Genomic DNA, 16986 nt, shown 5'->3' on the forward strand with positions numbered 1-16986 from the left:
TATATATACTGGGCACATATACCCCTCCCTACATATACTGGGCATATATACCCCTGGCTACATATACTGGGCACCTATACCCCTGGCTACATATACTGGGCACATATTATACCCCTGGCTACATATACTGGGCATATATACGCCTGGCTACATATACTGGGCACATATACCCCTGGCTACATATAATGGGCACATATACCCCTGACAATATATACTGGGCACATATACCCCTGGCTACATATACTGGGCACATATACCCCTGACTATATATACTGGGCACATATTATACCCCTGGCTACATATATTGGGCATATATACCCCTGGCTACATATACTGGGCACATATAACCCCCTGACTACATATACTGAGCACATATTCCCCTGGCTACATATACTGGGCACATATAACCCCCTGACTACATATACTGAGCACATATTCCCCTGGCTACATATACTGGGCACATATACCCCTGACTACATATACTGGGGACATATACCCCCCACTACATATACTGGGAACATATACACCTGGCTACATATACTGGGCACATATTACACCCCTGGCTACATATACTGGGCATATATACCCCTGGCTACATATACTGGGCACATATACCCCTGGCTACATATACTGGGTATATATACCCCTGGCTACATATACTGGGCATATATACCCCTGGCTACATATACTGGGTACATATACCCCTGACTATATATACTGGGCACATATTATACCCCTGGCTACATATACTGGGCATATATACCCCTGGCTACATATACTGGGCACATATAACCCCCTGACTACATATACTGGGCACATATACCCCTGGCTACATATACTGGGCACATATACCCCTGACTATATATACTGGGCACATATTATACCCCTGGCTACATATACTGGGCATCTATACCCCTGGCTACATATACTGGGCACATATAACCCCCTGACTACATATACTGGGCACATATACCCCTGGCTACATATACTGGGCACATATACCCCTGACTACATATACTGGGGACATATACCCCCCACTACATATACTGGGCACATATACACCTGGCTACATTTACTGGGCACATGTACCCCTGACTATATATATACTGGGGACATATACCACTGACTACATATACTGGGGACATATACCCCTGGCTATATATACTGGGCACATATACCCCTCCCTACATATACTGGGCATATATACCCCTGGCTACATATACTGGGCACCTATACCCCTGGCTACATATACTGGGCACATATTATACCCCTGGCTACATATACTGGGCATATATACGCCTGGCTACATATACTGGGCACATATACCCCTGGCTACATATAATGGGCACATATACCCCTGACAATATATACTGGGCACATATACCCCTGGCTACATATACTGGGCACATATACCCCTGACTATATATACTGGGCACATATTATACCCCTGGCTACATATATTGGGCATATATACCCCTGGCTACATATACTGGGCACATATAACCCCCTGACTACATATACTGAGCACATATTCCCCTGGCTACATATACTGGGCACATATACCCCTGACTACATATACTGGGGACATATACCCCCCACTACATATACTGGGAACATATACACCTGGCTACATATACTGGGCACATATACCCCTGACTATATACAGTATACTAGGGACATACACTCCTGACTACATATACTGGGGACATATACCCCTGGCTATATATACTGAGAACATATACACCTGCCTACTACATATACTGCGCATATATACCCCTGCCTACATATACTAGGCACATATACCCCTGCCTACATATACTGGGCACATATACCTCTGGCTACAAATACTGGGGACACATACCCCTGCCTACATATACTGGGCACATATACCCCTGGCTACCTGTTCTGTGGACATCTCTACCCCTGGCTACCTGTTCTGGGGACATCTATACCGCTGGCCACCTATTCTGGGGACATCTATACTGCTGGCCACCTATTCTGGGGACACCTATAGACCTGGGGCTACCTAGTTTTGGGGAACCACTGCTGTCAGATTGAGTGTATTTTGGGGAACTGCTGCCAGGTGAGGGATGTCTACCCTATTAAGGGGGCATTCTGCCTATTTATGTGAAATGCTGTCTATTTATGTGCCTCATGACTGCTGAATTTGTCTTGTTGGGGGCCTCATGGTTACTGAATTTGTCTTGTTGGGGGCCTCATGATTTGTTGGGGGCCTCAAGATCGCTGAATTTGTCTCGTTGGGGGCCTCATGATTGCTGAATTTGTCTTGTTGGGGTCCTCATGATTGCTAAATTTGTCTTGTTGGGGGCCTCATGATTGCTGAGTTGGTCATGTTGGGGGCCTCATGTTTGCTCATGATTGCTGAATTTGTCTTGATGGGGGGGGGGGAGGGCTCATGATTGCTGAATTTGTCTTGGAACATTCTAGAAGGTACATACTGAGGGAGGGTGGGTGAGCGTGAGCCTGCTGACCTCCATGTACATTTGGCTCCACCCATAACCATGCCCACATTTATTATGTGGCCATGCCCCTTTTTGCCCCTGCGCGCGCTGCAACCTTCACCTTGGGGGGCGCATTAATACTCTTTGTCCCCGGGCGCTGAAAACCCTAGCTACGCCTCTGCTTTTAAGGTTCACTGGAGAGTAGCAGCATTGGGGTCTTGAAACAACTCTCAAATGACCTGAAGATAAAGATTGTTCACCATCATGGATTAGGGGAAGGATACAGAAAGCTGTCTCAGAGATTTCTGCTGTCTGTTTCCACAGTTAGGAACATACCGAGGAAATCGAAGACCACAGGCTCAGTTCAAGTTAATGCTTGAAGTGGCAGACCAAGAAAAATCTCTAATAAGCAGAAGCGACGAATAGTGAGAACAGTCAGAGTCAACCCACAGACCAGGTTCAAAGACCTACAGCATCATCTTGCTGCAGATGGAGTCACTGTGCATCGTTCAACCATTCGGCGCACTTTACACAAGGAAATGCTGTATGTGAGAGTGATGCAGAGGAAGCCTTTTCTCCACCCACAGCACAAACAGAGCCACTTAAAGAGAACCAGAGATGAAGCACCCTCATGTATTTTACCTTATAAATCAGTGGGAACATGACAGTAAACACCTAATCTGCTCTTTGTTTCATTGTTCTCTGTTTAATTGGCCTGTTATCACCTCTGATAAGAATCCCGACTGAGCAGTCAGCTGGCTTTGCTACAGAATGATTATAGCTGAGACTGTGTTCTTTGGTGTCTTTTCAAGTCCAAGCCTGCCCCCTGCTGGCTCTGCTCAGGAATCATTATAGCTGAGTCATTATAGCAAAGCCAGACTCAATGCTCAGTCCGGGATTCTTATCTCAGCTAGATAACAGACACTTTTAGCAGTGAGGCTGAAACAGAGAGCAGAGTAAATGTTTTCTCTAATGTTCCCACTGATTTCTATGGTAAAATACATGAGGGTGATTCGTCTCTGGTTCCCTTTAAGTTATGCTAAAGCACATTTGGACAAGCCAGCTTTTTTGGAATAAGGTGCTGTTTACTGATGAAACTAAAATTGAGTTATTTGGACATAACAAGGGGTGTTATGCATGGAGGAAAAACTACACCGCATTCCAAGAAAAACACCTGCTACCTACAGTAAAATATGGTGGTGGTCTCATCATGCTGTGGGACTGTGTGGCCAGTGCAGGGACTGGGAATCTTGTCAGAGTTGAGGGACGCATGGATTCCACATAGTATCAGTAGAATCTGGAGACCAATGTCCAGGAATCGGTTACAAAGCTGAAGCTGCCCCAGGGCTGGATCTTTTAACAAGACAACGACCCTAAACACTGCTCAAAATCCACTAAGGCATTCATGCAGAGGAACAAGTACAACGTTGTGGAATGGCCACCTCAGCCCCCAGACCTGAATATAATTGAAAATCTGTGGTGTGAGTTAAGGAGAGATGTCCATGCTCGGAAGCCATCAACCCTAAATGAACTAGAATTTTTTTAAAGAGGAATGGTCCAAAATACCTTCAACCAGAATCCAGACTCTCATTGGAACCTACAGGAAGCGTTTAGAGGCTGTAATTTCTGCAAAAAGAGGATCTACTAAATATTGATTTCATTTCATTTTTGTGGTGCCCAAATGTATGCACCTGCATAATTTTGTTTAACCTCCCTGGCGGTACGCAGTTTATGAGGCTGCGTCCGCGGGAGGGATTTTTTAAATAAAACTTGTTTTAAGCTTCGTAGCTAGCACTAGGCTAGCTAAATGTGGCCCTCAAGTCCCCCGGCACCTATCTGCTTCCCCCGATCGCCATCTGCAACACTCACCCATACACGATCCCGCGAGAGCCGCAGCTTCCCAATTAGCTTCAGTCGTCGCTATGGCGACGATCGGACATGACGTCATGACGTCATGCGCTGCCCCGATCCTCCTCATAGCGAAGCCTGGAGCTGATCGGGAGGCTGCGCCATCGCGGGATCTTTGGGGGTTATGTATTGTGGCGGGGATCGGGGAGATCAGGGGGGAGAGTGGAGGTACTTGGGGGGGCATAGGTAGCCTAGTGCTAGCTGAAGACTACTGCACACATTTTATTTAAAGAGATCCTCCCGGGGCCATGCGATCCGCTGTGGCGGCTTGCCCGACACTGTGTCTCTTCTCCACCACTCTTCTGTATGCCCCAGCAGCTGAGTTCACTTCACACCAGCCCCCACTACAGAGGTTAGGCCACTCACACAGGCCCCCACTACAGAGGTTATGGCCACTCAAACAGATTCCAGTCCTTACACGGACAGACAGCGTGTTTCACCAAACTTTTAGTCCTCAAAACCAAGCATACACACTTCGCATAGCGTAATACATGTAGCGACCATCCGCCGCTTCCTAGCGGGCCTGAGACCCTTCGCTGCTAACACTGACTCCTGTAGTAAGAGTCGGTATATCTGGTGAGTGTACATATTGACTACCTTCAAGTGATTTCAAGTGTTTTTTGGTGGAAGTCCAGGAAAGAGGAAGATTACTGGTTTAAGAGATGTATGTAAGGGGCACAATAAAGCAATGACTAAAAGTTCATCTTGGATCCACTACTCCACTCGGATCTATGGTGATACTATGAGCTGAAAACTGCAATCTAACTCTCTAAAGGTGAATACACAGACCATGTTTTCACAAACGATGGGTCCGTCAGACCCTCCCGCTGAGCGGATGTTCTGCCGACAGTAGGAGGTGTGTACAGTCTGTCTGTCAAAAACAGTCTTATCAGTCTACCCACAGATTGTACACACGTCCTACTGTTGGCAGAACGTCCACCCAGCGGGAGGGTCTGAAGGACCTGTCGTTTGTGAAAATATGGTGTGTGTACACGCCTTAATCCACTCTCGAACAGGTTTAACAATGTGCTTGTTGCACCAAAACTATAATGTCGGTTTTCACAAAAAAAAAAAAAAAAATTAAAACGTTGAGCCTTTTTCCATACTACAAATATATGACCACCATCATTATAATAACTTCAGAATTTCATACCGTATAATACATTTTCTTAATATTTATAAAGGAAAATGTCAGACTTCTCTTTGGTTAGTGCATTTTTAAATCTAATAATGTTGAAGAAACTATGCTCAAATAGTTTACTTCTTTTATTTAAATGTATAACAAGCAGTAAGGTAACTGTCAAGGTGGCCATTAAGAATACTATCCTGGGGACAATCAATCTTTTCTGATCACTGTGGTAATTCATCAGAAACGATTGGTGGTGCACATTAATGGCCAGACACCGTCTAACCAACTACATAAGATTATTGGAATCAATCCATTTTTCTGGTTGATTCCATCAATTTGATTGAACTAGTTAGTGGGTTTTCACTAGTGTTGATCGAACACCCAGATATTCGAGCTCGGGTCATGGTCCGGATGTTCGGAATATTTGGCTGAACACCAAGCCTAATTGAAGACAATGGGGACCCAAGCATGCCTGCTTTGCAGGCCTTAAAAAACTTGCAAAATGAGGGAAACTTCTGCAAAATGGGTTGGAAATAGACGGGGGGCATTTTACACATACGTAGATCTTAGGCTCAGAATAAAAGCAGGGACTCATGTTTGCAGAGCAGTGCGCCAATTATACTTGACTGCCAATAAAACAAATAAAACTCCTAAAAAAGGCATACGTGTATGGGGAAAATCTGCACGCTTAAGGCCAATGCAGTTTATCGCCATGCATATACAAATTTTATACAAATGAGATACTGAAAAGCTGTCCTAGTACCAATGGGACCAGCAACGCTAACCCAGCACACATGATAGAAGAGGAGGTACAGGAGAGCAAGGCCACACTTATTGACACAACCCAGGCCTTGCACGAGGACAAAATGCAGGCTTAAAGCAATGCATTTTGTCGCCATGCATTGATAAATATAATAGAAATTAGATATTCCTGAAAAGCAGTCCTACCAATGGGACCGGCAACGCTAACCCAGCACACAGGATGGAAGAGGAGGTACAGGAGAGCAAGGCCACGCTTTGTGACACAACCCAGACCTTGCATGATGACAAAATGCAGGCTTACAGCAATGCATTTTGTCGTCATGCATTGATAAATGTAATAGAAATGAGATATTCCAAAAAAGCAGGCCTACCAATGGGACCGGCAACAATAAGCAACGGTAAAATGCAAAAAAGAGTGTTTATTTTATGGGCACAACTGATCCCAGCTGGCACTGAAAGTACTGTTTTTTTTCAACAATAAGCAACAGTAAAATGCAATAAACTGTGTTTTTTTATGGGCACTGTGGCTGCTGCCAGTGGTGAGGCTGGGGCACTGTGCCTGCTGCCAATGCCTGACAGTGGTGAGGCAGGGGCTCTGTGGCTGCTGCTGGCAGTGTTGAGGCTGGGGCACTGTGGCTGGCCTGGCTGGCAGTGCTGGCACCTACATAACCGCTATGCTAGCTCTGTCTCCTTCCTGCCCCAAGCTAAACCCCAATGTGAATGGCGGAGCCAGCCGCGCTATCGGGTATTTATATACCTGAACACGTGACCCGCTCGGCCAATCACAGCTATGGTCACAGCCAGCTAGGCTGTGTGACCATAGCTGTGGAAAAAGCATCGTCGCCGCTTATTGGCTACCTGCAAAGGTGCCAATAAGCGAGGGGAGGAGACCGAACAGCGCAGCCGAGCACCATGCGGTGCTCAGCTGTGCTCGAACCGAACCCGAACACCCCACTGTTCGGGGAATAACGAACACTGCCGAGCACTGTTTGATCAACACTAGTTTTCACTATTAATGGGCATTACAGATAATTTCCAATTGATTACTGCAGTGGTTGGAAATGATCGATCATCTGTGAGATTGTATTGTTAATGGGCTGGCCACCTTTAGGGTAATAAAAGAGAAACCAAAAGCATTGAGCAAGATGCAGTGAAGCACAGCATTGCATTTACCAAAGAGGTTAAGCACTGTCATTGCCTGATATGATTATGGGCAAAGAGGCTGCACATTAAATAAGTGAACCACAGAAAGGAATACTGCCTAGTGCCACTTTACTCTTAACAAAAGTTGATTTACATGGCGCATTAGCATCCCAGATTTCAGTATTCACAAAACTCTCTAGTGTTCCAGAAGATCTACCTTGCAAGCATTTCTGAAAGCTGGGAAATACACTTGAAACAACAGTGGTTGAAGTTAGTAAACAATTATTGAATAAAAAGGTTTGTGTAAAATACTTACTTTCTTCGTGATTTTGATGCATAACAACACAATGCAGCATACAAACAGAAAGGCAGCAATTCCAGTCATAATCCATGTCAAAAAGAATGACGTCAGATCACAATCTGGACAGTCTGGGCAGTCTGGAGTTTCCAAATACAAACGAAGATGTTAAAGCGTAACTGTCAGTCATAAAATCAAAAATAAATTCTTCATTTTTATCTGGTAAACAAGTAATAAGGATGCTAACCAGGCAATCCAAAAGTTAAAAATTACTCTAATACCTGATACACACCATGCAATTTCCCAGCAGATAGATGGGTTGATAGATCATTTCTGACAGATCTGATCAGATTTCAGATCGTTTTTTCTGATCGCTTCTATGCAAATCGATCAGAAAAATGATCGTAAATCAGATCGGACCTGTCTGACATCTATTCAACCCATCTATCTAACGGGAAATTGCATGGTGTGTACCAGGCTTTACTTTTATTGTTGATAAAAGATCATTCCCCAGTTTACCTGGCTCTCATTTGGTACATTGCCGCACAAAGGAAGTTGCAGGGCATGCTGGGTTTTCTTTTTTTTTGCTTCTTTACTATCCCCTTAGACTTAACTAATGCAGCCTGATTGGCTGAAGCCTATTTCCCTCCTGTTTTCCCCTCCCACATCTCTGTTCCTCTCTGATTGGCCAATATTTCTCATGCTTCTCAAGCTACAAAGTCACACAATGACGACAATACATTTCTATTGCAGAGCGGGGTGGAAGTGTCTGAAGACTGTCTGTGTTTGCATTGGCCACCCTCCTCCCAGAGTAATGGAGGAAATGATGACATCAGGATTGGCTTCGGACACAGGGATTCCAAAATGGCAAATGCCTGAAACTTTTTTTCTTTATTAACTGTTTTCTCTTTATTTACTATATATAACTCACTGAAATCAAAACATGGGCCGTGCAATACATATGTGATGTACGTAGAGCAAGTATCTACATATATATGTGGGGGGGGGGGGGTTAATAGTACACCTGACAGCTCCTCTTTAAAGCAGACCCAAACCAAACATTTTTTAATGCAAAATATTTAGTTGCACCACTCTGACACATACAAATATAAATAAACACTCCTTCAAGCCTATGAGCATTTCACTGCATGCTTTTCACCCTTTTCTTTGCATAACTAGGGTTATACAGGTGGCAGCCATTACTTCTGAGCTTAGTAGGAGGTTTTAGATCATGGGTGTATTTGTCATCAGCTACCCTCCCTCACAGGGGTGTTGTCTATGTGAAATCTCACACAAGCTGAAATCACTTCCACTGTGACATCATCAGTAGCAGCTTGTGCTTTGTTTTTGTTTTTTTTAACTCCTCCACCAGTCTGCCGGATTCTGTCCCGGCAATATGAAAGGAAGGGAGGGGTTCCTCCAATAAATGTAAAATATTTTATATTTGTCATCATGCAGCTGAAAAACGGCTGCTATTTATTATTATAATTTAGAAACTAGATTTTATTTCTGAAATCTTGTATTTTTAATTTGGGTCCACTTTAACAACAAAGAAGAGTAACACAACATGGAGATGAGCTTGGATCTCACGATCCAGACACTGGATGGATCCGGTGAAGATGAGGTGGGTGGAGTAAAGCCGGAGCAAGAAGCAGAGGTAGCCGCTAGTTGGGTCACAGTTAGAAGGGGTAGGGGAAAAAGTGGCAGGGAGGCTAGTCCCGAGTTGTCCCTCACTAATAAGTATGCTTGTTTGCGTAATATTGGGGAGGATGATTAAGGAGTAGCAATGCTGCAGCAGGATGTGCTCCTTAGCAACCAAGGGGCAGACTGTTGTAACGAGAAAGGGAATAGGAGTGCAGCAAAGGCTAGACAGGTACTGGTGGTAGGGGATTCAATTATTAGGTGTACAGATAGGGTAATCTATCGAAGAAACCGTGAATGCCGTACAGACTGTTGCCTCCCGGGTGCTCGGGTTCGGCATGTAGCGGAAAGAATTGACAGATTATTGGGTGGAGCTGGGGAAGACCCAGCTGTCATGGTACACATTGGCACCAATGACAAAGTTAGTGGGAGATGGAAGGTCCTCAAAAATGATTTTCAGGTACTTGGAGATAAACTTAAAGCAAGGACCTCCAAGGTGGTGTTCTCTGAAATACTGCCAGTGCCACGTGCTACATCTGAGAGACAGAGGGAGCTTAGGGAGTTAAATAAGTAGCTGAGAAATTGGTGTAGGAAGGAAGGGTTTGGGTTCCTGGAGAACTGGGCAGACTTTGCAGTCGGCTACAGGTTCTATAGCAGGGATGGGCTGCACCTTAATGGGGAGGGTGCAGCTGCATTGGGGGAGAAGATGGCTAAACGGTTGGAGGAGATTTTAAACTAGGATCTGGGGGGAGGCGGGAGGATAAAGTCTCAATATGTAGACAAGATAAGGTAAAAAGACAGTGGGAGCCTAACATTATGGGGGGTGGAGGGGGGGTGGGGACAGTATAAAGATTAAGGAGGTTGGTAAAACTTCAAGTAGCTCATTTCATGTAAACAAAATTGGTAAATGTGGTGGTAAAAATATAAAGTGCATGGTAACCAATGCTCGGAGCCTTGCAAATAAAATAGACGAACTAGAGTTCATTCTGAATGACAAAGGCTATGACATTGTGGGAATAACCGAGACATGGATGGATGAAAGCCATGACTGGATAGCTAATTTAAAAGGGTACAATGTGTTTAGCAGGGATAGAACAGGGAAAAAGGGTAGAGGGGTTTGTCTCTTTGTTAAGAATTCTTTTACAGCTGTCCTCAACGATGAGATGGAAGAAGATTACGAAGATGCGGAGTCCGTTTGGGTAAATATTCATGTTGGAAATAAAAGTTGCCAATTGCTTATTGGGGTATGCTACAGACCACCTCATATTAATGAAGCTGCAGAACTGCGATTACTACAGCAGATTGAAAAAGCTGCAAGTAAAAATGAGGTCATAGTTATGGGCGACTTCAACTTTCCAGACATTGACTGGGGTATTGAGGCTACCCATTCTGGTAAAAGCAGCAGATTTCTGGCAGCACTACAGGACGATTACTTGACTCAAATGGTAACGGAACCAACTAGGGGGAATGCGTTACTGGATCTGATCATTTCTAATAGACCAGATAATGTATCAAATGTGCAGGTTCAAGAAAATTTGGGAAATAGTGATCACAACATGATAACGTTTGATCTGGTGACTGATAGACCACGGGGCAGCGGGACCACTAAAACTATGAATTTTAGAAAAGCAAAGTTCAATCAAATTAGGCAGGCACTAAGTTTGGTGAACTGGGATAATGTACTACAAGGGGAGGACACTAGAGGGAAATGGCAAGCTTTTAAACTTATTCTCAATCAATATTGTAGTATGTATATCCCATATGGAAACAAAATGTCTAGGAATAAAAAAAGGCCTCTATAGATGAATAGAAAGGTTAGGGATAAAATGAAGAGGAAAAAGAATGCCTATAAGGTCCTAAAACAGGAGGGGACCGCGGCTGCACTAAGCAATTATAAGGAGTGCAATAAAAATTGTAAAAAAGAAATTAGGCTGGCAAAGATCGAAGCTGAAAATCAAATCGCTAGCGATATCAAATCGAACCCAAAAAAAGTACATCAACTCTAAAAAAGAAAGGTTGACTGTATAGGACTCCTAAAGGATAAGGGGGGGGGGGGGGGGGGGCTCAATGGTGGATGACCAAGGTAAGGCAGAGTTATTAAATGCTTTCTTTGCTTCTGTCTTCACAAAGGAAACAGCACTGTTGGAAATTACAGAGGCAGAAGAGTCTCAATCTTCTAACTGTAATATTAACCACTTCCCTACCACGCTATTTTGTGCTGATCGGTGCTGCGTGGGCTCTCCAGCCCGCAGCACCGATCAGCTAGCAGCCAGGCCGATCAGACTTCCCCCCTTTTTTCCCCACTAGGGGGATGTCCTGCTGGGGGGGTCTGATCGCCGCCGGCTGCTTGCGCTTGCGGGGGGGGGCTCTTCAAAGCCCCCCTCCGCAGCGCTTCTTGGCCTCCTTCCCCTTCCCTCCCTCTCCCTCCCCCTGTGAGCGGCGCAGGACGGATTTCCGTCCTGCGCCTGATGGGATAGGCTTTAGCCTATCAGATGCCGGTGATCCCCGGCCAATCAGAGGCCGGGGATCACCGATCTCCTCTACGGCGCTGCTGCGCAGCAGCGCCGTATACATGTAAACACCGGGGAAGGTCTTCCCCGTGTGTTTACATTTACCCTGCGAGCCGCCGATCGGCTCGCAGGGTGTTCACGGAGACACCCTCCGGGAACTGACATGGAACGGCCGCTCATACGAGCGGCCGTTTCCATGGAATACACTTCAGGATTCAGGGGCGTGTATATACGCTCCGAGAATCCGGAAGTGGTTAAATACTTAACGCAGGAAGAAGTGAAGGCAAGACTAAATAAATTAAAAATAGACAAGGGCATGCATCCTCGGGTCCTAAGGGAATTAAGTTCAGTTATAGATAAACCCCTTTATCTTATCTTTTGTGACACTCTTGCAACTGGCAGAGTCCCAGTGGATTGGCGTACAGCCCACGTTTTCCCATTATTTAAGAAGGGCAAAAATCAGATCCAGGAAATTATAGACCTGTAAGCTTAACATCAGTTGTATGCAAACTATTTGAGGGGTTACTAAGAGATACTATACATGACTTTATAGTAGAAAATAATCTTTTCTCAGCATCAACATGGGTTTACTAAAGACAGGTCCTGTTTGACTAACATGCTCAGCTTTTATAAGGTAGTGAATGCTAATATGGATATTGGGAATGCTGTAGATGTGATATACTTGGACTTTGCAAAGGCCTTCGACACTGTTTCCCACAAAAGTCTGGTGCAAAAGTTGAGGATGCAAGGACTGGGGAAGAGTCTGTGCGCATGGATAGGGAACTGGCTAATGGACAGAAAACAAAGAGTTGTGGTCAATGGATCGTACTAAAAATGGGAGACTGGTAGCAGTGGGGTCCCACAGGGGTCTGTACTGGGTCCAGTGCTCTTCAATTTATTTATTAATGACTTAGTAGATGCAGTAGTGAGCAATGTTGCTATTTTTGCAGATGATACAAAATTGTGCAGAATCATCAACTCTCAGGAAGATAGTGTCATATTGCAACAGGATCTGGATAGGATGGCTATATGGGCACATACATGTCAGATGAAATTCAATGTTGAAAAATGTCAAAGTCATGCATTTTGGTCGTACCAATGGTCTAGCACCATACAAAATAAATGGGATACAGTTGGGGACATCAAACTTGGAGAAGGACTTAGGAGTACTCATCGACAACAAGTGAAATAATCGTACTCAATGCCAAGCCGCTGCAGCTAAAGCTATCAAAATTTTGGGATGCATTAAAAGGGAAATAAAAACTCGAGATGCTAGCATAATATTGCCCCTGTTTAACTCTCTAGTAAGGCCACATCTGGAATATGGAATTCAGTTCTGGGCACCACATTACAAAAAAAGATATTGCAGTTTTAGAGCAGGTGCAGAGACGAGCAACAAAATTGATACGTGGGATGGAAGGTCTCGCTTACCAAGAAAGGTTAGATAAACTGGGTTTATTTAGTCTAGAGAAAAGACGCCTTAGAGGAGATCTAATTAACATGTATAAATACATCAGAGGGCAATATAATAGCTTGGCGGATGAGCTTTTTGTCCCTAGGCCTTCTCAAAGGACTAGAGGACATGATCTGCACATGGAGGAAAAACGTTTTAGCCATTTATTTAGGAAAGGGTTCTTTACAGTAAGAGTGATTAAGATGTGGAATACATTGCCACAGGAAGTCGTTATGGCAAACTCTATACCTGCATTTAAAGGGGGCTTAGATGCTTTCCTGAAAGACATCCATGGCTACAATTACTAGGTAATGCCTAATGATGTTGATCCAGGGATTTTATCTGATTGCCATCTGGAGTCGGGAAGGAATTTTTCCCTTTTGGGGCTAATTGGACCATGTCTTGTAAGTGTTTTTTCGCCTTCCTCTGGATCAACAGGGATATGTGAGGGAGCAGGCTGGGGTTGTACTTTGTACTGGTTGAACTCAATGGACGTATGTCTTTGTTCAACCAAAATAACTATTTAACTATGTAACAAGCAAAATACTGTTTCATAACTATTTAATGGCTATCTACCCAGTTTCTAAGGCTTTTTATCATGTAATAAAATAAGCATATCATATAACTGTATAGCTTTAAAAAGAGAAACAAGAAAAATGTTGGCATTCATTGAAAAACATCTCCTCTTTCCCTCTTTTCCTCCCACCCCTTCCTTCCTTTCTGAGCACACAACATAATTTAATTTTCATATCACTTTTTCTTCCCTTTCCTTCCCCCCCCCCCTTCCCACCCCCACCACCACCTTTTCCCACACACCACCCCATAATCCCCTATCCTTTCATCTCTGGGTCCTTCCTACCCTCTTCTCTTTACCCTTGCCCTTCCCCTCATTTCATCCATCTTCTACCAACAGATTCTCCTTCTTCTGTTCCTTTTCCTACCCCTTTATAATAAAAATAATATTGCAGTCTTTTTTTCCTGGGCCATAATCAGTCAATTTAATACAAGTATTCAAAATTTGTCAATATTAAAATTAGGTGATTAAGAATGAAATCTTACCAAAAACAAAGATACATGTCTTAATCTCCGGTTCCTCGAAAGGAGGTGGGTACAATTTCTCCAGATGACAGGTATAACTGCCGGTGTCTGTGATATCAAGGTTAATAAGAGTAAACAATAAAGTATCTTTGACTTTTTTAAATATACAGTTATCTGTCCAGGTATTGAACATAACATCTGATTCTGATGTATAGGCTGTACAAACTGGGCCTCTTCTCCATAAAGTTAAGTTAAACTTGGAAATATTTAAAAAGGTAAATTGGCAAAGAGTCACATTATTGCCTTTGGAAACCTTCAAAACTTGTTGAACACTTTTCTCTGGGTTTTGTGCTATAAAAAAAACAAAAGAAATTACATTAAGCAGTCAGCAGTCAAGGAAGAGTATAAAGAATTTTACCATATAGAAAAATGATGCTTGGTTAATTATTATGAACATTTTTACTATGTAAATGATACTGCTTCAATAATGCTAATTTTAACACTCCTAAAAGGGTGCGAAATAGTGATCAACAGAAGTACACATTCACTATACATACACACACACAGTAATTTATACAGCAGATCATTTTCCATAGTGTAAAACTTTACTGGAGTATTACTTTATACAATTTATATACCATTAACATTTTCCATGATGCTTAAAAAGCAGTGATACAAACTGAAGCTAGATACAGACCCCCAATAAACTGTCTCTTACAAGGATGGGGTCTGACTTTTGCTATGTAGGGGGAGGAGGGACAATACATAGCATGGCAGAGCAGCTTCCATGGGGCAGGGTGATGAGGAGAACAATGTGTTTGAGGTCATTCAGGTGTCCAGGGCCGGTTTAAGCAACAATGGGGCCCCAGGGCAAAATAAACCTGGAGGGCCCACCCAACATATACCCCGGAACAAAAATCGGCATTAGGGGACCTTTTTTGCAGCTGGTATAGTCAGGGTGTGAAGTCCCAATCGGTTGGAGCTCCACATTCTGGCTATCCCAGCCTGCATGGGGGACAAGGGCTTAAAAAGTTTCAGGAGGGGGGACCCCACATAATTTTTTTTTTTTAAATTCCCACACTCTAAACATAAAAAAGCAAAATTGGGAAAATAGCAAAAAATGCCAGGGATCTTCATACAGCCATATTGCGGCTGTATAGCGTTCCCTGGCCAAAGCGCTGCGGCTGCGTATAGACCCCCCTGGAAACCCCGTCAGGAAATTTATTGCGCTTTCGTTTGATGCATGTAAATTTACACTACCGTTAGGTTTGCTACTAAAAGTGACATTTACCGCATTTAAAAGTATACTTTTTTCCTTCAAAACTTTAACCACTTGCCGACCGCCCACAGCCCATGGGCGGCGGTAAAGTGGATAGCTAAAGGACCGCAATACGCCTTAGGGCGTTGCGTCCTATTTACATGCCGGGGGAGCGATCGCGTCATTGATGACGCGCGCTTCCCCCGGCAACTGGCTCCGCCCACCCGCCGTAACATCCCGCCGGCCATACGGAAGCGCCGGCGGGATGTTAACCCCGCGATCGCCGCTACAAAGTATATAATACACTTTGTAATGTATACAAAGTGTATTATACAAGCTGCCTCCTGCCCTGGTGGTCCCAGTGTCCGAGGGACCACCAGGGCAGGCTGCAGCCACCCTAGTCTGCACCCAAACACACTGATCTGCCCCCCCTGCCCCCTGATCGCCCACAGCACCCCTCAGACCCCCCCCTGCCCACCCCCCAGACCACTGTTTGCACCCAATCACCCCCCTAATAACCCATCAATCACTCCCTGTCACTATCTGTCAACGCTATTTTTTTTTAAACCCCCCCTTGCCCCCTGCCCCCTCCTGATCACCCCCCCACCCCTCAGATTCTCCCCAGACCACCCCCCAGACCCCCCACCCCCTGTGTACTGTATGCATCTGTCCTCCTGATCACCTGTCAATCACCTGTCAATCACCCATCAATCATCCATCAATCACCCATCAATCACACCCTGTCACTGCCACCCAACAATCAGCCCCTAACCTGCCCCTTGCGGGCAATCTGATCACCCACCCACACCAATAGATCGCCCGCAGATCCGACATCAGATCACCTCCCAAATCCATTGTTTAAATCTATTCTCTCCTCTAAACACCCACTAATTACCCATCAATCACCCATCAATCACCCCCTATCACCACCTGTCACTTTTACCTATCAGATCAGACCCTAATCTGCCCCTTGCGGGCACCCAATCACCCGCCAACACGCTCAGATTGCCCTCTGACCCCCCCTTATCAATTCACCAGTGCATTAATTACATCTGTTTTTCCCTGTAATAACCCACTGATCACCTGTCAATCACCTGCCAATCACCTATCACCCATCAATCACCCCCTGTCACTGCCACCCATCAATCAGCCCCTAACCTGCCCCTTGCGGGCAATCTGATCACCCACCCACACCAATAGATTGCCCGCAGATCCGACATCAGATCACCTCCCAAATCCATTGTTTACATCTATTCTCTCCTCTAAACACCCACTAATTACCCATCAATCACCCCCTATCACCACCTGTCACTGTTACCTATCAGATCAGACCCTAATCTGCCCCTTGCGGGCACCCAATCACCCGCCCACACGCTCAGATTGC

General features: G+C 44.6%; 1 protein-coding gene across 2 annotated transcripts in view; it reads right to left on the minus strand.

Moving 5' to 3' along the window:
* The window catches only part of LOC137525743 (cytotoxic T-lymphocyte protein 4-like), a 77367-nt gene that overhangs the window by 37202 nt on the left and 23179 nt on the right, over window positions 1–16986 (minus strand). Inside the window, exons 2-3 of one of the 2 annotated variants that reach the window (XM_068246930.1) lie at window positions 14366–14452; window positions 7721–7842 (exon numbers count right to left, since the gene is read on the minus strand). In XM_068246930.1, coding sequence (XP_068103031.1) covers window positions 7721–7842; window positions 14366–14452 — 209 coding nt within the window. Of the gene's footprint in view, window positions 1–7720; window positions 7843–14365; window positions 14696–16986 lie in introns of both variants that reach the window. The other variant, XM_068246929.1, reaches the window with a different exon arrangement.

The sequence above is a fragment of the Hyperolius riggenbachi genome, chromosome 7 (genome assembly GCF_040937935.1).
Source record: "Hyperolius riggenbachi isolate aHypRig1 chromosome 7, aHypRig1.pri, whole genome shotgun sequence".
Taxonomy (NCBI): Eukaryota; Metazoa; Chordata; class Amphibia; order Anura; family Hyperoliidae; genus Hyperolius; species Hyperolius riggenbachi.